Genomic DNA, 23,258 nt, shown 5'->3' with positions numbered 1-23,258 from the left:
TACGCATCCATCACTTTGCTTCGCTTCGCTTTTGGTGAGAACGCTGCTCGAGGCAGTCCATAGGAAAACAACAGCACACGCGTGTTGATCTGGATAAGAGCGGGACAAACGGGCAATTTTCTCTTTTTCTGACCAATCAACTACCACGTCTGTTGCTTCGATTGCGTATGTTACTTCGTTTACATGAAGGGCTGTAAGAACGCAAATCAGAGAAATAATTTATGCAACAATGTTGCGAACTCATCCACTTGCTCCGGGTCTCGATTCGGACTTTCATGTGAGGACATGACCTTACTCAAAATAACTGACTGAAAGTAATGTCATACCTCGTCGGTGAAGTGAGCCAAACGGGAAGTGAGACTGGAGGTGGACAATGGGATTTATAGTCTGATTAATATGGTCAACTGTCATGTGTACTTTCCTCTGTTCTGCTTATAGATCTCCAACTATGTCAGATCTCTTCTGCCATTAACCCTCCGATTCAATAACTGATTCATGGGGAGAGGATCCATCTGCCTCTCCAATTCCTCTCAGTGAAGGACATGTTTCTTTTTTTTTTTAAAGGTTATTTTTTCTGAGTGGGGCAGTCCCACTCATATTTGTACATTTTATTAGACAGATACAGTCAAGACAGACAGGAAAGTAAGGGAGAGAGGGCATGTCAGCAGGGCATGGGCAGGATCCGAACCCATGCCGACATGGCCATGTGTGTGCACTGTAGACCACGGTGCTAGACCACTGGACCACCCCAGGCTACAAAGGACATGTTTCTGCTGATGTCATGGTCCAAGGACCCGTCAGCTCCACAATGCCAGTGTCATGAGGCTATTCTATTTTGAATGTAAAGGTCAGGGCCGGTCCTAGGCATTTAGGTGCCCTAGGCGAGAGTATGATTTGATGCCCCCCTCCCCCAAAATTATAAGGGCGCAACTACCACCACCACCACATTAAGCCACCAGTACTGCCTCATCACCACCCACACATTCAACAGTAAAAAATATGGACAACAATGGTTTCAAGACAAAAAATAGACAGTAGGCTGAGACATATTTTCATAGAGACATTGAAATTCATACAAAATTCATACAAAATTATTTAAATATAAAAAACCGCCTAGTTCGCCTATGCCTAGGACCGGCCCTGGTAAAGGTTTTATGTAGGTATAAACACTAGCTGAGCTCTACCATCAGTGGATTTATTCAAAAAATGCAGTATGATCCTATGATATGTCACTTTTACCTGACAAATGTTTATGGAAACTAAGACAAAGGCTTCCTTCTTCTTTCACTAAACAAAGCCACAAAGTACATGTCAGCATTTGCTTATCATATGTTGAATTTCCCATCGGTAAGATTTGCATCACTCGGTCTTAATCTAAACAAGCGGATGAGATGGGGCAGGTTTCCGAACGCACAGACAGACGGCCTCATTGCGCTGGTTTGAACCGGCTAGCGTCATTCCCCTACTACTTCCTCTATTTCTGTGGTTAAGTGACAATGAAGCGATGACGATACACACAACACCAGCCTCACTGCATTGAGGCTATTGCGTGTATAAAGGTAGGTTGCTGAGGGGGACCGTTAAAAAGATCAGCACAGTCAACAGTCAGCCTTAGAACTTAGAACACTGAGTATGCACACTCAGAACCCCAGGATTCTGTTCCTCCAATATGCCTAGTTTAGAAACATCACCGCCACCAAGGGAACTGCTGCAGCCATTCAACATGGACACAGAGGAGAGGAGAAAGCAGGCCAAGTGAGTCCTCTCTAACGTTGATACCTTTTATAGTTGACCTTTGAGTGAGATACGTTTAAGTAGGTTGGGATATGTGTACCGGTAATTCACACATTTACTGTACTTTGTGTTTCAGGAAATGTAACTTGAAGTCTCGGCTGTACTGCAAATCTTCCCAGGCCCCAAACACAGAAGGGTGAGTGAAGCCACATCATTCTATTCCCTATGTCCCTTTTCCTGCCAGGACACAGCCATGGACAACATTTCCATCTAACTGACCTTCTCTTTTTACAGACTTCAGGCTGAGGAGATATTCCTGTGGTCCCAGTCTTTGGCAAGCCTTTTTGCATCAAAATGTAGGACTTCTAATTTGAAGGCTTCCTCAAAACATTTATTTGTATGAAAACAACTTTTTTTTTACCTTGTATAGATATAATAAATAGGTTTGCGTTAACTAGTCTTTTCTCCCCCCTTAGATGGCATGGCAACATTTCAGGCTTTCTTGAAGTCTGAGCACAGCGATGAGAATATCGAATTCTGGTTGGTATGTGAAGACTACAAGAAGATCAGGTCATCCTTCAGAATGTCCTCCAGGGCCAAGAAGATCTACAAAAGATACATTCAAGCTGAAGCACCAAAAGAGGTACCGGTATATGTTCTTTGAAGTTGTAAATAACAAAACACGTCTGTCATACAGCTTCATTTATATCCATAGGGTCTGACTATTTTGTGAGCTTAGAATGATAAGGTTCTATCTCCGTTCAGGGTAGTTCAGAGATATTGAGCGTCAACGTTTTTACATTCCATTATGTTTTGTGAGATGGAACCTTTGTATTTTATTAATTACTAACTCAAAAATGTCAACATTTTAGAAATAACACCACACAGGCATTAATAAACACCTAATGGATCAGATTATGTAAAAAACTCAATTTTGACAAAAATGGAGATAGAACCTTATAATTCTAACGTCACGATTTCCCTCTGTTTTCCTCTAGATCAATATCGACCACAAGACCAGGGATCTCATCAGGTGGAACGTGAAGACGGCCACGCTGGTTTGTTTTGACGAGGCCCAGAGGATCGTGTTTGGGCTGATGGAGAAGGACTCCTACCCCAGGTTCCTGAGGTCCGAGATCTACAGGGCTCTGCTGGATTCAACGTCAGACTACATCAACAACATGTGAGACCAAAACCCAAAGAGCCAGGCCGTAACAATGGCCCTCGAAGGATGTTCTAAAAATGTAAATGGCCCTTGACAGGAAAAAGGTTCCCCACCCCTGGACTCCATCAACAACATGTGAGACCAAACCCCAAAGCTGCACTTGTTAGAGACTGTATTGAGGCGTTGGTTTCCAGCACTGGACTGTAGTTTGATACAGCCATACATGGAGCACCTATGAACTGTCTCAGAGGGCCATGTGGATGCATTCCACTCATTAGTTAACCTGTTAAGCTTTTCCACTTTTTCAAGCTTCTGCTCGAAAATGACATACCCAAAATGAATAGAGTATATCTCCGCAACTACAGGGTCTTTTTGAATCATGTTGGTGTCATAATGAAGGGAACACTTGTGAAATCTGTTAACATTGAGATGGTAGAAATTGTTCTCTTTGTGGAAAGGCCAGGAGGAGCGTATACGTAGCACAGAAGCCACTGTAATAGCAGCAGTTTCCACTGACAGAGGCTGTGTTTGTTTTGTAAATGCTTTCATTTGAAAGATGAAGGGAGGGGGGGGGGGGGGTTACCATACAGTATTGTGTGACTGTTAGGGACTTTCTGTGTCAGGAAGTCACAGTAAAGTTTGCAAGTTTGCAAATGTAGCATCTACAGTCATTGCTGCAACTACATCAGCAGATGTCTGCAGTTTCAAGTTATCAACGGGGAATCTCTGTAAAGTTACTTGATAAGGCAATTGATTAAACTAAATTGACCCTATTGAATATGAGTGCAGTGTCTGTAATTACCTCACCAGTATGTTTTTAGATTCGGTTATCATGACATCAAAAACAATATGATGCATGTAAGATAAAAAAGAGAATAACATAATTTAATGTCAAGATAGATTGAATCAATGTGAAATACTAATGTTTGATGTTTGTACATACTGTATGTAAACATTTATATTTTTGTATTTAGAAACTGCCAATAAATGTTATGATAATAATGGAATTATTATTCCGTTCAAGCATTTGTTATACAGTATATATTACACATAATGCAACTGATTGATAACAGCTTTAAAGTGTCTTTTCAGTTGTCTTTTACAGTGAGTGTTAGCCCTTAGCCCATAGCCCTATTCTACACTACAGTATGGCACTACATTGTACACTACATATCTGCTGGCAGAGGAACATTTGGCTGGAAAGGCTTAAGGACCTCACTACTTTTACAGTGTAGCCTGTTTGTTACCACTGCAAGACTTCAATGTGACAGAGGGTTAGACAATCAGTCACCACTTCCACTCACCGAATACGTAGGCCTATTAGGAACAATATACTAATACTGGTTAGGGCCTCCCTTTGCTCTCAAAACAGCCTCAATTATTTGTGCCATTTATTCCACAAAATGTTGGAAACATTCCTTTGAGAATCTCTCCAGATCATCCAGGGTCCTCGGCCCTTTCTTGTGCACTCTCCTCTTCAGCTCCGCCCACAGGTTTTCAATGGGGCTTAGGTCAGGGGACCATGGCAGAAGCTTGATTTTGTGTTCAGTGAACCATTTTTGTGTTGATTTGGACGTCTGTTCTGGATCATTGTCCTGCTGGAAGATCCAATGACGACTCAGTTTTAGTTCCCTGGCAGAGGCAGCCAGATTCAGATTTAAAATGTCCTGGTATTTCATGGAGTTCATGATGCCTTGCACCCTAACAAGGTTCCCAGGGCCTTTGGAGGAAAAACAGCCCCACAACATCACAGAACCTCCACCATACTTTTTTTTATACTTTATTGCAGGGTTGTACATTACATTTCAAGTTCATTTCATACACTTTACAAGTTTTCTTCACTTGTCTAAGTTCATCCTGCATCATTTTTTTTTATTTTTTTTTAAAGAAAACAAAAAATAAAAAGATAAAGAATAAAGAATAGAGAGAAAATACAGAAAAAGAAGAGAGAAATTATAGGGATAGAGATAGAAAAGTAAGAGATAAAAGGAGGGGGGTGGGATCGGTGAGGGGGGGGTTCTTCCTACTCCTTCATTCGGTCCATTTACCTCCACCATACTTAAGCATATGCACGCCGATATGTGAACTGTATTGGCAGTGTTGTATAGAACATGTTCTAAAGCTGACCATCAATTGTCAAGGAAGAGCAGTATTGAAGAGCTGAAAAAGTGACCAAAAGGTTGCATTAGTAGTTATATTGCAATATTGCATCATTGTTGTTATAATGAGAATAAGCTCACAACTGGGCCTCATGCTGTCTTACGTAGATCCATACAGTACATTTCACACCTTACTATATTTCAACATTTCTCAGCTGACTAGATCAATTGTTTGCCGATACAAGTCCCAATTCCACTTTTGGCTTAGTTCCTCTTTACAACGTCTGTGATCCATAAATTGGCCAACAGTGTTCTCTAGTGGTGGTGGTGGTGGTACGATGAAATGAGGAATTCATAATGAGACTCATCCCAGAAATTTTAGAAATACTTTCTAATTACATGTTCTATGTTTAATCTATCCAATCCTACAGTTGATGGCTTACTTTACTTTTTAAATAATCTATAGGTAATAATAAGTATTATTGTGTGGAAAGTAACGAATTACAACTACTCTCACTACTGTAATTGAGTTGATTTGTAAAAGTACTTATTTGAGTATTTTGACAGTCTGTAACGAATTTTTACTTGAGTATGTTTTGAATAAAGTATTCTTTTTATTTCCAATCATCCATTACATTACAGAGTACAAACATAGCAGAATCTTAATAGGCCTACCTGCATTTGCTGACCTCTGATAATAAGGGCAGGTTTTCTTGCACAAAAAAGTGCCTAATTCAATTGCGAGCACCGCAATTGCCTCCACAATCTGAACGATTTGAATTTCGATAATGATGGAAATACAATAATCAAGGTGAATCTTTCCTTTATAATGTAACAGAAATATTCTTAAATATACTTTTTAATAAGCTACCTTTTTACTCTTACTTTAGTTGTTTCCTGAACCAGAACTTTAGTAAAATTGCACTGACATAACACTAGTACTTGAGTAGGATACTCAATATATCTGATACTCTGTCATTGTTTTTTTTTTAATATATATACTGGGGGATGAGGGGAATAAAAAGTCTGGTGCAACACTAAAGAAACACATTTAGCGCTGATGTGATGTGATGTGAACTCTCCAGGCCAAACGTTTGTTGATGGCATTGCCACGGATAAAAAAAAGTGTTATTCCACATTATACAACAGTTAGTTCCGACCAAGTAATTTGATTGGACAAGAGGCATTCCATGAGTGCCGATATACAGTATCGTTGAGTTTGTCTCAGGTATAGCCTTGTTCGCTTCATAGGCTCATGGCCTACCCAGCACTGCACACACAACTGGACAGGATGGAGAGACAGGGTTTGCGCAAGCCAAGGTAAGTTGGCATGAAGCCCCAGAAGAATCCTAAACACAGTCTACATAGAGGGATCAGTTACAGAGTCGACTAACTGAACAGCAGCTGATTTTAGCAGCAGCTAGGCAAGGCAAGTTTATTTGTACAGCACATTTCATACAACAGGGGCAATTCAAAGTGCTTTACATACATTATTTAAAAATACAGGAAGAGGAGCATAGTAAGAAAATAAAATGACAATGAATAAAAGCAAATATAAGAAGTAAATAGCTAAAACATTTAATAAGACATTAGTAATAAAAAAGACATTGATAGAAGTGTTTGTGTTTAATCATAACTGGAAGCTTCCCACGGCTGTCAGAACTGCAGAGTCACTACCCATCTTCCGTCGGAGACTGAAGACCCATCTCTTCAGGTTACACTGCTCCTCCTGAGACATCTACTACCCCCCAGCACTGCGTCTCCTGAGACACCCACTTTTCCCCTTTACTGTGTCCCCTATGACTTCTACTGCCCCCCTTGTACTGTCTCGCTGTTCTCCAGTGTCTATATATATATATATTTTTTTTTTTAAACGTTTTCCTTCTATCACTGAGACTGCCAATGGCCCCTGGCCTGAGCTAGATTACTCTTCCTGATACGACTGGTGGATTGATGATTCACTTGCTTAGTCAAATGTATTGATTGTAAGTCGCTTTGGAATAAGGCGTCTGCTAAAATGCCAAACATTTTAAATGTAAATGTATCTCGGGACTTCTACTCTATATCAGGAATGTGGAATATTGATACGTGTAAAACAAATGGCCAGAACAGAAAAAAAACTGTTAATGTGATGGTTTAGATATTCAGATGTGGAGTGACAGATGGAAGAGATGATACATGTTGATGGCAGATATCTGTGTATTGTTAAATCTGTAGAAATGGCACAAACATGTGTTGTGTTTTTCATGTTTCCCAAGTGGGTCTTGTCTTGTCAGAGAAAGAGCTGTGGTGCTCTTAGACCTGTCGGACACATGTATATAGTCCTGGTTGACTGCCTACAGCAAGCACACTAATTCCTACGGACTTTTGTAATGAAATCACAAAGTCTCACATCATTTTTTCACATCACGCTTTTATTAAAGAAATGCTGAAAAGTGTGTGTCATTCAAACTCTTTTCTTTTTTTTCTTCTTTTTTTTTTCAAGAAAAACAAACCCCTTAACTCCTCACCCCTACTAACCCAAAGTATGAGCATAACCCTAGACCAACTCCTCCAAGGAGCAGGAGCATTTTGAGGAGGCCTTTCTCTCTCTGTCGGCCCTCCTCCAACTCCTCCCTCGCTCTCTCCAACTCCGCCTTTGCCAGAGCGCTGCTGGCCTTCTCCGCCTCCAGCTCAGAGTCCTTGTCCTCCAGCTCAGGGTCCTTGTCCTCCAGGGCCTCCCTCTGCAGACTCTTGTTGAGGAGGCTCCTCTTTTCTTGATCCATATCGTGGAGCTTTTGGAGGAGGCCTTTCTCTCTCTGTCGGCCCTCCTCCACCTCCTCCCTCGCTCTCTCCAACTCCGCCTTTGACAGAGCGCTGCTGGCCATCTCCGCCTCCAGCTCAGAGTCCTTGTCCTCCAGCTCAGAGTCCTTGTCCTCCAGGGCCTCCCTCTGCAGACTCTTGTTGAGGAGGCTCCTCTTTTCTTGCTCCATATCGTGGAGCTTTTGGAGGAGGCCTTTCTTTCTCTGTCGGCCCTCCTCCACCTCCTCCCTCGCTCTCTCCAACTCCGCCTTTGCCAGAGCGCTGCTGGCCTTCTCCGCCTCCAGCTCAGAGTCCTTGGACTCCAGCTCAGAGTCCTTGTCCTCCAGGGCCTCCCTCTGCAGACTCTTGTTGAGGAGGCTCCTCTTTTCTTGCTCCATATCGTGGAGCTTTTGGAGGAGGCCTTTCTCTCTCGGTCGGCCCTCCTCCACCTCCTCCCTCGCTCTCTCCAACTCCGCCTTTGCCAGAGCGCTGCTGGCCTTCTCCGCCTCCAGCTCAGAGTCCTTGGCCTCCAGGGCCTGCCTCTGCAGACTCTTGACATCTGCAATGACGGTCTCCAGGAGGGCCTGGCGCCTCTTCTTCTCCAGGTTAGAGATATTGTGGAGGCTCCTCTTTTCTTGCTCCATATCGTGGAGCTTTTGGAGGAGGCCTTTCTCTCTCTGTCGGCCCTCCTCCACCTCCTCCCTCGCTCTCTCCAACTCCACCTTTGCCAGAGCGCTGCTGGCCTTCTCCGCCTCCAGCTCAGAGTCCTTGGACTCCAGCTCAAAGTCCTTGGCCTCCACCACGGCCCTGCATTTCTCCTTCTCCTCCTCCAGCTCAGAGTCCTTGTCCTCCAGGGCCTCCCTCTGCAGACTCTTGTTGAGGAGGCTCCTCTTTTCTTGCTCCATATCGTGGAGCTTTTGGAGGAGGCCTTTCTCTCTCTGTCGGCCCTCCTCCACCTCCTCCCTCGCTCTCTCCAACTCCGCCTTTGCCAGAGCGCTGCTGGCCTTCTCCGCCTCCAGCTCAGAGTCCTTGGACTCCAGCTCAGAGTCCTTGGACTCCAGCTCAGAGTCCTTGGCCTCCACCACGGCCCTGCATTTCTCCTTCTCCTCCTCCAGCTCAGAGTCCTTGTCCTCCAGGGCCTCCCTCTGCAGACTCTTGTTGAGGAGGCTCCTCTTTTCTTGCTCCATATCGGGGAGCTTTTGGAGGAGGCCTTTCTATCTCTGTCGGCCCTCCTCCACCTCCTCCCTCGCTCTCTCCAACTCCGCCTTTGCCAGAGCGCTGCTGGCCTTCTCCGCCTCCAGCTCAGAGTCCTTGGACTCCAGCTCAGAGTCCTTGGCCTCCACCACGGCCCTGCATTTCTCCTTCTCCTCCTCCAGCTCAGAGTCCTTGTCCTCCAGGGCCTCCCTCTGCAGACTCTTGTTGAGGAGGCTCCTCTTTTCTTGCTCCATATCGTGGAGTTTTTGGAGGAGGCCTTTCTCTCTCTGTCGGCCCTCCTCCACCTCCTCCCTCGCTCTCTCTCCAACTCCGCCTTTGCCAGAGCGCTGTTGGCCTTCTCCGCCTCCAGCTCAGAGTCCTTGGACTCCACCACGGCCCTGCATTTCTCCTTCTCCTCCTCCAGCTCAGAGTCCTTGTCCTCCAGGGCCTCCCTCTGCAGAATCCTGTTGAGGGGGCTCCTCTTTTCTTGCTCCATCCTCTGCAGACTCTTTTCTAGCTCCATATGGTGGAGCTTTTGGAGGAGGCCTTTCTCTCTCTGTCGGCCCTCCTCCACCTCCTCCCTCGCTCTCTCCAACTCCGCCTTTGCCAGAGCGCTGCTGGCCTTCTCCGCCTCCAGCTCAGAGTCCTTTGCCTCCAGCTCAGTCCTTGGCCTCCAGCTCAGAGTCCTTGGCCTCCACCACGGCCCTCCATTTCTCCTTCTCCTCCTCCAGCTTCCTCTGAGCGCTCCTGCTCATGACTACGATATAAGAAACGGAAGGAAGAGAATATGAAATTACGTATTTTATATTTATATATTATTATTATAGAATGACTTGTCCCCTATGAGTTCATGGATGACTGTGAGGCTGTTTGAACTTCAAAAGTGACTGACGTATAGATATTGCGCGACATTGTGATGGAAGCATCAGTTGTAAGTAAGTAAGTAAGTAAGTAACGTGCCAAGTAAGTAAGTAAGTAACGTGCCAAAAATCTGTATCCTTGTTGTATTTCTACCTTCCTAAATGATGGCTAGGACGTCGGGTTATAAAGCAAAAGCTTCTTTATATAAAAAAATCTGTTGGCATACACTTTTGAGCACTTTCAAACAATAAACGAGTTATTGGATGTTCACTTTAATTCTGGACGTTACAATTTGCATTTCTCAAAAACCAACAAACTAAACTGTCAACTTCTATGACGTCTTGCCGCAAGGCCTTCTGGGACCAATTAAAGTGAATAATTTAACCTAAAAAGTTAAAACACTATTAATACAGGCAGGCCGTCAAGCCCGTAGACTTTTACATGTCAAGGCACATTTTTAAAGCGCAAATCTGTAATTCAAGACTCTCTGGTAATTTACACACAAGACTCATGTTGATCTCTATTCAGCGCACACACACACACACACACACACACACACACACACACACACACACACCTCCGGGTTGGTCCTCCGGGCTGGCTGCTCTATGGGCCTTGTTGTGGTCCCCAGGGGCGGCCCTGAGGGGGGATGACTTCAGAGACTTGGAGAACGCCATGTCCTCATCCTCACACTCATTCTCCAGCTGCCAAGACTGGACATTGAAGCCATCTTCTCCCTGGCTCTCCTTCTTGTTTTTTGGCATTTCTGCAACTTTCTACAAACAACTGAACAAGGAAGAGAATGTGAAATGACGTATTTTATATTTATATATTATTATTATTATTATTATAGAATGACTTGTCCCCTATGAGTTCATGGATGACTGTGAGGCTGTTTGAACTTCAAAAGTGACTGACGTTGACATTGCGCGACATTGTGATTGAAGCATCAGTTGTCATGACAACAACAGGTGCAACGTGCCAAAAAGCCATTATCCTTGTTGTATTTCTACCTTCCTAAACGACGGCGAGGACGTCGGGTTGTAAAGGGAAAGCTTCTTTATATAAGCATCTCTGTTGGCCAACACTTTTCATCACTTTCAAACAATAAATGAGCTAGACTTTGACACTCAGCGCGCGCACACACACACCCGCGCACACCCACACCCACACCCACACCCAGTCACCCACACACACCCAGTCACCCACACACACACCCGCGCACACCCACACACACACCCAGTCCATACCTCTCAACATTGGGATAATAATATAAGTGTAAACATGGATGAAGTCTACCAGTTGAGTGATGTTGTAGGCCTTCAGCCTGTAGGGAAGGGAATTGAGAACTGAATCGTATCAGAATTATACCTCTGAGAATCACGATACTATAAAGGAAAAGATAAGCATTGAAATTCATGGTGCGTGTGTGTGTGTGTGTGTGTGTGTGTGTGTGTGAGAGAGAGAGTCTTTGTGTGTGTGTGAGAGAGAGTGTGTATGTGTGAATGGCATTGCATCCCTACCTGTAGAAGATCCTGTCCTTCAGAACCCTCATGGCACTCTCCACAAAGTTATTTGTGTTGTTGCCCCGTGTCGGAAGGCCTGAGCGGAGACAGACAGCCCAGTCCATGCGTCGTGTGAACACTGAGGCCAGATGGTCCCTGTAGCGCTGGTGTTTCAGTACCGTCGGGTCCTGGAGAGCCTGGTGGTAGGAGGCCTCCAGGTCCTGTGGTGACACGGCGTACACCAGATGTTTAAAGATCTCTAGGAGACGCTGCCGGTCCCCCTTCGGCACCTGTGATGGAAATGATTGAATGAATGAAATGTTATTTATATAGCGCATTTCATACCCAGAGGCAACACAATGTGCTTCACAAAGGAAAGGAGGGGGTGTATAGGCCCCACCCTTTCAGCACCATTTTCCAGGGGGAAGCAAAAAAACTGTTTACCCATGGGGCCAGATAAATAAGTAAGAAAATATTACTGTATCAAGCTTCTTCATATGTTACACTAGAGCCCACCTAGGCTACGGCTCAATCTATACTAAAGCCTGGTGGAGTGGCGTAACCTAACTTCCTTTGATATACCGTGGAAGTGTGATTTGCCTGACTGACTCTGCCTGACTCTGTGTGTTACCTGGCTAGGGGACCAGAAAACAGCTTTTAGAATAAAATTATATGAATTTCGATGACATACCCCATGGTGAGTGTCCCAGAGCCACCTCCACATGGCCTGCAGCATGTGAAACACGCAGAGGAGGGGAGTGGTCTGAGGGAAGGCATTTTGTAGTGCCTGTCGCAGGGCTTTGCAGTCGTCAGTCATGACGACCTGTGGGCCTAGTTCTCCTCTTCCATAAAAAGCATCCTCTGGAAGGATGGTCATCAGCAACTTCAGTCCTGCTGTGATGGTCCTTTGTGACTCAGAGGTTGTGATGATGACTCCAAGTGGCAGCCCACCTGCAGTCGAATGGGTCAGCAGGAGAAAGATCCTGCTATTCATGCGGTCAGTTTCCTGACACAAACAAAAACAAACTTTATTTAGCCATGCAAATCTTTAAATGACCACTTCCCTCATTATCAATCAGCTTTATGTCCTTCAAACCTGAAGAATCCATGAACATCAGTTCTCCACTGTGTTTCCCAAGCCTAAAATATGGTTTGTGGGTGGTTAATATCAGAATAAAATGTGCAGACTGCAGAATGAGTGTTTCTGGTTTATTTTATGAAGCTGGTTCACATGACCAAGGTCAGGCTAGTACTGTATTTACACTGTGTTGCCCAGTCAATAAACATGTTTCCTTATGACTTCTAACTTCTCTGGGCGTGAGACACACGCATTTCAACCCGTTCACACGCCGCATTTCAGCTAGCTAGCGTTTACGTTAGCCGTTTACGTTAGCCCAATATTGCTAGCTTATAGCAAGGAGTCTGGCTTTAGATGGTAGACTCGCCAGCCAATGAGGGGGCAATGAGTGGGCTCATCACGAGTGCTTCGCCAACCAATCAGGTAGCGGTATTGCCCTGCCTTCCCCTACCATCCTAGGTTTCGCTAATTCGCACGCGGGACGCGTCCTAACGATTCCCACCCGAGTTGGGGTAGACCACGCCAACTTCTGGAATATGTAGGGGTGTTCTCTGTATCTTGTTCTTCCGCCCCGCAGGCTGCATCCCTATGGAAACGGCATACATTTTCGCGGACTGCGTGGCTATTTTAAACATTACCGTTTCAATCAACCACGTAATATGTCACTGTAGCGTACTCCTAATGTCCACCATGTACTTGAAACACAAATCAGATATTTATTCTCTCGTTAGCCTATGCTAATGCGTTAGCGTGCTAGCTAAGCATAACTGACCATGTTAAACTCCATTGACTACGTGAGCCTTAGCTAGTCTAGCTAACGTTAGTTCAAGCGTCTTCTTTAACCTAAAATCGTTCAAAGCCCTCCAACGAGTGCATAGCTAGCTAGCACCCTTACCCCCTCCGTCCACTCTCCCCTCCATAAGGGGAATGATTTAAAGTAACACCGCCTGCCGAGCCCAGCCTACCGGCTCTGTCATGCCAAATCCTGGCACTGGCTAATCGTTTGCTAATCGTTCGAACGTTCGACGTGCGTTCCAGACTAGGGCCAAAATCTGACCGCCTGTGACGTCATTCTACTGCGCTGTGTTTACTACTGCAGCAGATTAATGTGTGTATCTTAAACTGCGAAGACTAATGTAATCTTCTTGCACTTGAATAGCATTAAGGTTGATGCAGGCTCACTAGTCAGCTATATAATATACAACATTTTATATGAAAACACCTGCTAGCATGCTAATTTCACACGTAATTCGTACAGGGGAACGGGTCCTCACGGAGGACGTAGCAGGGCTATCTGGGTACAATCTGGAAAATATTTTTAAAAACTACTTTACAAACAGTACAAACAAATTCATTAGGAAACATCATATTAATTGACACAAGACGAATGGAAAAACTTAAAACACCTCCTGCAGGATACCAGAGGCTCTGCTCCTTTTATTTTGGAAATTATATTATTTATTTAATAATTTATTTATTGTCTAAGAGCCTCTTATATGTCTAAGAGTCTAAGTCTAAGAGCCTGCATCAACCTTAATGCTATTAAGTGCAAGAAGATGACATTTGTCTTCGCAGTTTAATGTAACCTTAATGGTTAGATGGGTGACAACGCCATTCTCTTTAAAGGGGAGAAACCCTCCAACTGGTGTACACTCCAAATACACACTAACTAGTTCCCACACAGAGTTTCCAGTGAAGGAAGAGGGTACACAGAGGCTTCTGTAAATCACCAATGTTCTTTATTTTTATACCAATTTCAAAGGCATATAAAATTAGCCAAATTAATGTGATTAAAGGTAGGACAAAGATGCCACTGTAATATTGCGTCATGCGCAGAATATGGGCACAGAGTGCCAAGCAATACACGCCACTATCACACGTCAGGTCAACCAAAACACATCTAACAAGTATAAATCATCACAGCAATGGTAAAAGTGCACAAAATCACAACACTACAATCAAAGTGGACCATAAACAAAAGACTGCTTCAGTGGCACGTTATCACAGGGCTCAACTTCTCCTATCTGAGGCACAGAGTTACAGCTCAAGTATAAACATTATAAGATAACAACAGGCTAAAACTATGGAGGAAAAACAGTGGCTGTGCGCCGTGCTGCCACACGCCGATACAGCCTAGGATACAAAGTGCAAAGTGCTGATTAGGCCTTCCTAAACCCTCATCTCCAGACATACAATACAGAAATAAGCAAACATTCACCAAACAAATAACAAACTCCTCACCTCGCAAGCACTTCAAAACACCTCAGGCCTATCTTCAAAACACCTCAGGCCTATCTTCAAAACACCTCAGGCCTATCTTCAAAACACCTCAGGTAAGCCTATATTTAAACAGAGTCAAATCAGATTTTGAGTTGAGGTTACATGTATTAACAGACATTTACCAAATACATAACCAGATACATATACAATACAAATACTCCTCACCTCACAACCACTTCCAAACTCTGCTCTCCACACATGTGCTCGACGGGAACAAACGTGAGTTCTGAAGTCTCCCGGGACTTCCCTTATAGGCTGGCTCTGAACCCCTAGGTCCTAGTGTCCCACAGGTTACATACATAAGAGACTAATTACCTCCCAGCTGTTTGGTATCAACCACACCTATATAAGAGACTAATTTTCAGTGGCAAAGTTGAGGAGTTAGCAGGTCTGCTGGCAGGTGTGCTGACCGAAGGTAAGGGCGTCATTAGCGCGTTTAGTTGAAGCCAACGGACGTTTTATTTCTCTGTTTGACTGTTATTCTGTATTGTTGGTGTTTTATTCACTGCTCTGTTATTTGGCTACTTGATAATATATTGTGTATCGTTGGTAGGCTATTATATTCACTGATCTGTTATTAGGCTACTTGATAATATATTGTGTATCGTTGGTAGGCTATTATATTCACTGATCTGTTATTTGGCTACTTGATAATTGAGTGTGTATTGTTGTTGGTGTTCTATTCACTGTTAAGTTGGTGTTGGACAGTCACGTGCTCTGTTGAGAGGCAGCTCATAGTAGGCTAAGCATTGTTGCAGGGCTCTCCTGTGCACAGGTATAGGCTAATGGATATATTTGAATTATGTATAGATACATGTATTTATACACCTTAAATACATATATGAAATATGGCAGACTAAGGCAGGGTTACATCAACATGGTTTAACTTTTAAACTGGATTCAATCCATGTTTATGTACTAATCCTGTTGCACTGAACTTTAAACCTATTTTAAATGTAGTTTACAATGAATCCTGGTTAAGTCTAAACATTTGACAGTCTCAGTTTAATTTCCATTCAAACCTAGATTAAATTCCAGTGTGTTGCACCAGTCATTTTAAACCTATAGTCTAAAAATTGATTTGGAACATTTGGGCGGTTGGGCTGGATAAATAGCATGAGTTCTGAATTGTTGGTTATTTAATCTGTGAGCAAGGGAGTGTCTGAATTGTGACGTACTGTGTTGGTTATTTAATTTGTGGTTATATTCCTGTCAGTGCACTAACAAGGGTTATGCAACATTTGTCATCATCTGACTGGCTCATAGATAGGCCTATTGTGATCTCTCTTAGTAGGTGATGTATTCTGGTGACTTTTTTTTTTACCAACTCAGCAATTGTATGAGCAGATATAGGCCTATAATGAACAACACTTTATTAAGCCGTATTGTAACTGTCTCTCTGCATAACTATCGTACTGTGGTCAGTATGACTGAATGTGAGCTCTCTCTAGTGGTGCTCTTTAGCTTTGTGGTGGTTATAATAAGCAGTGTTTCAACCTCTTGGCATTGTAGTTATTATGGTGGTTATATTAAGCAGTGTTTTAACCTCTTGGTTATTTTGTCATTACTTGATTACTTGATTGCTGCCTGCAATTAATACATTTGGGCAGTGATACTTGCTTGGGTTGACTGAATATATGATTCAATCATAAAATATCAATGCTAGATTAGGTGTTAGCTAGCGAGCTTACATAAAGCTTCTGTGGCCAACATTATAGTTTTATCCAGTAGGCCTATGCCGTTTAAAAGAAAAAAGAAAAAAAAAGTAGCAAGTTCATGAGGCATTTGTTCAAAAAGTGTGTAGTTTACGAGATCGAGCATTAACTTTATTTAGGGCCATATTTATTTAGCCTATATTGTGAAATTGTTTACATTTCGTTGGAATCCATCATTGCTGACACTGAACATAACTAATCCTATTTTAACCATTGTTTAAAGAGGTTTAACTTATCCAGGGTTAAAATTAGTGTTGTTCCGATACCATTTTTTGATCCCGATACCTGACCGTGCAGTACTTGCCGATACCGAGTACCGATCCGATACCACGGCGTTTGAAAAAACAAAACAAAAAAACATGTTTTTGTGTACACAACGTCTCTGATTAATTATAAACCAGTTTAAACCTAGATTTACTAACCCTATCTTAAGTCTAAAACAGAATTAATTTAATCTATGTTGGTGCAACCCAGCCTACATTTGATGTACTACTACAGTGTTAAGTTGTATCCTATAATTTAATGTTGTCTCTCAGGTCTGCAGCATCTCAAGGCACCTGTTCTGGTTCAGAGAATCCCAGTCCTGGTGGAGACCTTATGGTAGGTGTCAATTTAACACCACACTGGACACATCTGTTTGTTCTAAAACCCCAAAATGGATACATTTCACAGGTATTGTAATAGTACACTGTACTGTTTGTCTGTAAACTGCTGTCTTGACTATTTGTCGATAGAATGCCGTAAGAGCAAAACATTGTAATACATTTTATATATAGCTTCAATTCATGTCACCTTCAAATCATGAGAACAAGAATATATGGATAAATAAGTAAAACAAAAGCGCAGATAGTAAAAACATTGATACAAATGGTTAAAGATTAAAATCTGGTTTAAAAGATCAGTGAGAGCTGAGAATTGTAACACATGCCAACAAATCACCCTGAGATAGTAATTGAACCTGTATTTTGTTTCCAGGTCTTCAAATAATGGCATATCGTAGACTGGGAAGCATCACCAGGTAGGAAAATTGGTTTCAAATAATGGCATATCGTAGACTGGGAAGCATCACCAGGTAGGAAAATTGGTTTCAACCATGCATCCATGGATTGAACCTTTCTACCTAAAGCTGTGAGAGTAGAATGAGTAGGTTTTTTATTTTTTTTCTTATTTTTCTTATGGTGTATTTGGGAGTGACAGGGTACATCAAAGAATGCACCAGAATGTTTCATCCATAATTCCATCCATAGTCCCGTAGTTTTGGTTTACTCTCTGCATCATTTCAGCAAGACAGGGTAGGCAGGATAGGCATTTCAACAAGACGTTAGGGTAGCCATTTCAACAATACGTTAGGATAGTAATTTCAGCAAGATGTTAGGGTATTAGCCAGATTTTAGGGTAGTCATTTCAGAAACATGTTAGGGTGCTCATTTCAGCCAGATGTTAGGGTAGTCATTTCAGAAAGATGTTAGGGTAGTAATTTCAGCGAGGCCTTGGGTAGATAGGCATTTCAGCAAGGCCTTGGGTAGGCATTTCGGCATGGGTTTGGGTAGGCATTTAGCAAGGCCTTGGGTAAGCATTTTAGCAAGGCCTTGGTTAGGCATTTCAGCAAGGCATAACGTTTGCCACTGTGTTTCCAGACTCTTTCACGTCTGTCACATGTGCTCAGTGTGAACCTCTTCTTATCTGTGATGAGAACGGGGCACCAATGGCCAACATGCCAATTCTCCTGTTCTCTGGCAAATGACAATCGAGCTGCACCACTGTCCTAGGGGACTTACTGTTCTCCCTCTATGCCAAGTCTCTTGGCTCGGTAATCTCCTCACTTGGGTTCTTCTACCACAGCTATGCAGACGACACTCAACTCTTCCTGTCTCCCCCCCCCCGACCTACATGTGGCAACACATGTCTCTGTGTTTCTTGCTGACATCTCTACATGGATGTCAGCCCACCACCTCAAGCTCAACCTTAAACAACACTGAGCTACTCTTCCTCCCTGGGAAACCCTGCTCTCTCCAAGACTTCTCCATCACAGTTGAGAACTCTACCGCAACCTCCTCCCAGACAGCCAAGAACCTTGGAGTGATCCTGGACAACCGCCTATCCTGTGCGGACAACATCGCAGCAACAGTGCGCTCCTGCAGATTCATCCTCTACAACATCAGAAGGATACGTCCATTCCTCACCAGAGAAGCAGCTCAACTCTTGGTCCAGTCACTGGTCATCTCTCGCATTGACTACTGCAATGCACTCCTGGCAGGACTTTCCACCTCCATCATCAGACCTCTGCAACTCATCCAGAATGCTGCTGCCCGTCTGGTTTTCAACCTCCTCAAATTCTCTCATGTTACCCACCTCCTTCACACCCTTCACTGGCTCCCGATAGCAACTCTCATTCCCCCAACTCCATGAAGATGAAGATACTCTTCCCCATGAAGATGAACAGTCTGTCTGTTCTTTCATTCGTTTATTCTTCAGTTCTTTCATTCATCGATTCGTTCCTCAGTTGTTGTTTTCTGCCAGTTCTTCCATCTGTCTGTTCATCTTTTTCATTCTTCTGTTTGTTCTCCTGTTCATTCTTCTGTTTGTTCTTTTGTGTAACTATTCCTCCATTCTTCCGTTAGTTAGTTTTTGTTCTTCCTTGTTCATGTTTGTTAATTCGGCCGGCCCTGGGACTTTTGTGGCTCTAAGCAAGATTTTTTATAAAAGCAACAAACTTGCACATAACAAGGTCTATAAATAAACACAATGACAACAGAACACCAACAAAAATATAGATTTTTTATTATATTCAAAATAAATATTGAACACAAATTGTACTGTTAACTACAAAACAAACAACGATAGACTACTGTAAAAGCTAAATAACAATTTACAACTGCAAAGTATTCAAAATAATGAAGTCAAAATGTAAACTTTAAAAGCAACAAACTTCCACATAAGGTCTAAGTAAAGACAATGACAAATGTACACCAATAAAACCCAAAATATTTTTTGACAAATAAATAGCAATGAACAACCAATTTAAGAGTGCAAAATATTCCAAATAAATAAAGTGAACCCTACAAAATTGTTCTATTAACTACAAAACAGCTATAGGCTACTGTAGAAACTAAATAACAATTTACAACCGCAAAGTATTCAAAATAATAGTACATTTTAAACTATAAAAGCAACAAACTTGCACATAACAAGGTCTATAACTAAAGACAATGACAAATTAACACAAATAAACACCAAAATATTGTTGACATAAATAGCAGTGAACAATCAATTTAAGAGTGCGAAATATTCCAAATAAAGTGAACCCTACAAAATAGTTAACGATGTTAACCACAAAACAACAGGCTACATGCTCTAGGCCGGCCCTGGTTTGTTCTTCAATTCTTTTGTTCTTCATTTCTTATATTCTTTCATCTGTTAATTATTTTATTCTTCCATCCTTCTGTTCGTCCATACTTGCTTCAGTGTTTTTGTCCATCTGTCCCTTCATTAGTTATTCCTTTAAAAAAATATATGTTAATCAATTTCACCTGCTTTGGTGCAAATGAAAGCAACAACAGGTGGACAGGAGAGGCAACAGCAAGACAACCCCCAAAAAGGAAATGGCCATGCAGGTGGTGGCCACAGACCATTTCTCTCTCCTTATCCTTCCTGACTGATTTTTCTCAAGTTTTGCCTTTTGCTAGTGCCCAAATAGTATAGGGGGGGAGCAGATGTCTCTGGAGACACAGTACAGTGTCTTCATTACTGAACTGGTCTGTTGTCTCAGGTGTAGAATGATTACTGAACTGGTCTCCATTGTCTCAGGTGTAGAATGATTACTTATGAACTGGTCTCTATTATCTCAGGTGTAGAATGATTACTTATGAACTTGTCTCCATTGTCTCAGGTGTAGAATGAACTGGTCTCCATTGTCTCAGGTGTAGAATGATTACTTGTGCTGATTTGCTCAGACAGACCCCTCCTTCCAGTTCTTGTGCCTCAAAGGTAAGTTCAATATATACAATATTAACACAATTAAACCTTTACAATGTATATATTTTTGGCGTTTAGGAGACACCTCATTCCAAAGCAACTTACAATCATACATTTTACTAAACAAGTGAATCATCTATCCAACAGTCGTAGCAGGAAAAGTAATCTATGCATAGGCCAGGGTCCACTGAACTGGTCTCCATTGTCTCAGGTGTAGAATGATTACTTATGAACTTGTCTCCATTGTCTCAGGTGTAGAATGAACTGGTCTCCATTGTCTCTGGTGTAGAATGATTATTTATGCTGATTTGCTCAGATGGACCCCTCCCCCAGTTCCTGTGCCTCAAAGGTAATTTCAATACAATATTAACACAATTAAACCTTTACAATGTATATTTGATCCCCCACAGGGATATCCACCATACTCACAGCCCATCACTGCATTTACATGTTTGGCATTTAGCAGACAACTTATTCCAAAGCAAATTACAATCATACATTTGACTAAGTAAGTGAATCATCTATCCAACAGTTGTAGCAGGAAAAGTAATCTATGCATAGGCCAGGGGCCATTGGCAGTCGTAGTGCTAGAAGAACGAAGATTTATAGACATTGGTGAAATGGTACAAGGGGGTAGTAGATGTCTCAGGAGAAACAGTATGGGGGGGGGGGGATGCAGGTGTCTCAGGAGACACAGTGCTGGGGGGTAGTAGATGTCTCAGGAGGAGCAGTTAAGGTGTAGCCTGAAGAGATGAGTCTTCATTCTCTGACAGATGATGGGGTGTGACTGCAGTTCTGACAGCCATGGAAAGTTCATTCCACCAGGGGGCAGTAGTGAGTATAGTGAAGAAATGTGACTGAGCAGCATCACTGCCACATTGGCGTAGAGGTGGTGGGGCCAGTCGGCCAGCAGAGGTGGAGAGCGGAGTGAATGGGCTGAAGTTACCCCCCCAAACTTAAGCCCGTTTACTCCACTCCTCCACCTCTGCTGGGGGACTGGTCCTACCACTTCTACGCCAACGCGGCAGTCATGCTGCCCGGTCACATCTCTTCACTACACTCGCTCCCTGCTGGTGGAATGAGCTTCCCACAGTTTTCAGAACTGCAGAGTCACTCCCCATCTTCCGTCGGAGACTAAAGACCTCCATCTCTTCTGGTTACATCTTAACTGCTCCTCCTGAGACATCTACTACCCCCCCAGCACTGTGTCTCCTGAGACACCTGCTTTCCCCTCTACTGTGTCTCCTAAGATGTCTACTTTCCATTGTCTCATGTGTAGAATGATTACCTATGAACTGGTCTCCATTGTCTCAAGTGTAGAATGATTACTGCCCTGGTCTCCATTGTCTCAGGCGTAGAATGAACTGGTCTTCATTGTCTCAGGTGTAGAATGAACTCCATTGTCTCAGGTGTAGAATGAACTGGTCTCCATTGTCTCAGGTGTAGAATGATTACTTATGAACTGGTCTCCATTGCCTCAGGTGTAGAATGAACTGGTCTCCATTGCCTCAGGTGTAGAATGAACTGGTCTCCATTGTCTCAGGTGTAGAATGATTACTTATGAACTGGTCTCCATTGTCTCAGGTGTTGAATGAACTGGTCTCCATTGTCTCAGGGTGTAGAATGCTTACTTATGCTGATTTGCTCAGATGGACTCCTCCCCCAGTTCCTGTGCCTCAAAGGTAATTTCAACATATACAATATTAACACAATTAAACCTTTACAATGTATATTTGATCCCCCACAGGGATATCCACCATACTCACAGGCCAGCACTGCATTTACATGTTTGGCATATAGCAGACGCCTTATTCCAAAGCAACTTACAATCGTACATTCGGCTAAGTGAATCACCTATCCAACAGTAATAGCAGGAAAAGTAATCTATGCATACGCCAGGGGCTATTGGCAGTTGTCATGCTAGAAGAAGGAAGATTTATAAACATTGGTGAAACGGTACAGTAGATGTAGTAGATGTCTCAGGACAAATAGTTTAGGGGGGGAGCAGATGTCTCTGGAGACACAGTACAGTGTCTCAGGTGTAGAATTATACTGAACTGGTCTCCATTGTCTCAGGTGTAGAATGATTACTTATGAACTTGTCTTCATTGTCTCAGGTGTAGAATGAACTGGTCTCGATTGTCTCAGGTGTAGAATAATTACTTATGCTGATTTGCTCAGATGGACCCCTCCCCCAGTTCTTGTGCCTCAAAGGTAAGTTCAATATATACAATATAAACACAATTAAACCTTTACAATGTATATTTGATCCCCCACATGGATATCCACCATACTCACAGCCCAGCACGACATTTACATGTTTGGCATTTAGCAGACGCCTTATTCCAAAGCAAATTACAATCATTCATTTGACTAAGTAAGTGAACCATCTACCCAACAGTCATCACAGGAAAAGTAATCTATGCATAGGCCAGGGGCCATTGGCAGTCGTAGTGCTAGAAGAACGAAGATTTATAGACATTGGTGAAATAGTACAAGGGGGTAGTAGATGTCTCAGGAGAAACAGTATGGGGGGGGGGGATGCAGGTGTCTCAGGAGACACAGTGCTGGGGGGTAGTAGATGTCTCAGGAGGAGCAGTTTAGGTGTAGCCTGAAGAGATGAGTCTTCATTCTCTGACAGATGATGGGGTGTGACTGCAGTTCTGACAGCCATGGAAAGTTCATTCCACCAGGGGGCAGTAGTGAGTATAGTGAAGAGATGTGACTGAGCAGCATCACTGCCACATTGGCGTAGAGGTGGTGGGGCCAGTCGGCCAGCAGAGGTGGAGAGCGGAGTGAATGGGCTGAAGTTACCCCCCCCAAACTTAAGCCTGTTTACTCCACTCCTCCACCTCTGCTGGGGGACTGGTC

At 43.1% G+C, this 23,258-nt stretch overlaps 1 protein-coding gene across 1 annotated transcript; it reads left to right on the top strand.

Moving 5' to 3' along the window:
* Window positions 1-1,723: 1,723 nt before the first annotated feature.
* On the top strand, window positions 1,724-2,921 carry rgs13a (regulator of G protein signaling 13a; the record flags this gene model as incomplete). Its single annotated transcript, XM_080543160.1, has 5 exons — window positions 1,724-1,755; window positions 1,871-1,930; window positions 2,029-2,090; window positions 2,211-2,377; window positions 2,733-2,921. 5 exons carry the CDS (start codon window positions 1,724-1,726, stop codon window positions 2,919-2,921), a joined length of 510 nt encoding a protein of 169 aa, XP_080399286.1.
* Between the last annotated feature and the right edge of the window lie 20,337 nt (window positions 2,922-23,258).

This window comes from Nansenia antarctica (assembly GCF_963989245.1).
Source record: "Nansenia antarctica genome assembly, chromosome: 12".
NCBI lineage: Eukaryota > Metazoa > Chordata > Actinopteri > Argentiniformes > Microstomatidae > Nansenia > Nansenia antarctica.
The sequence above is the reverse complement of the archived record's forward strand: the minus strand, read 5'-3'. Positions and strand labels throughout refer to the sequence as shown.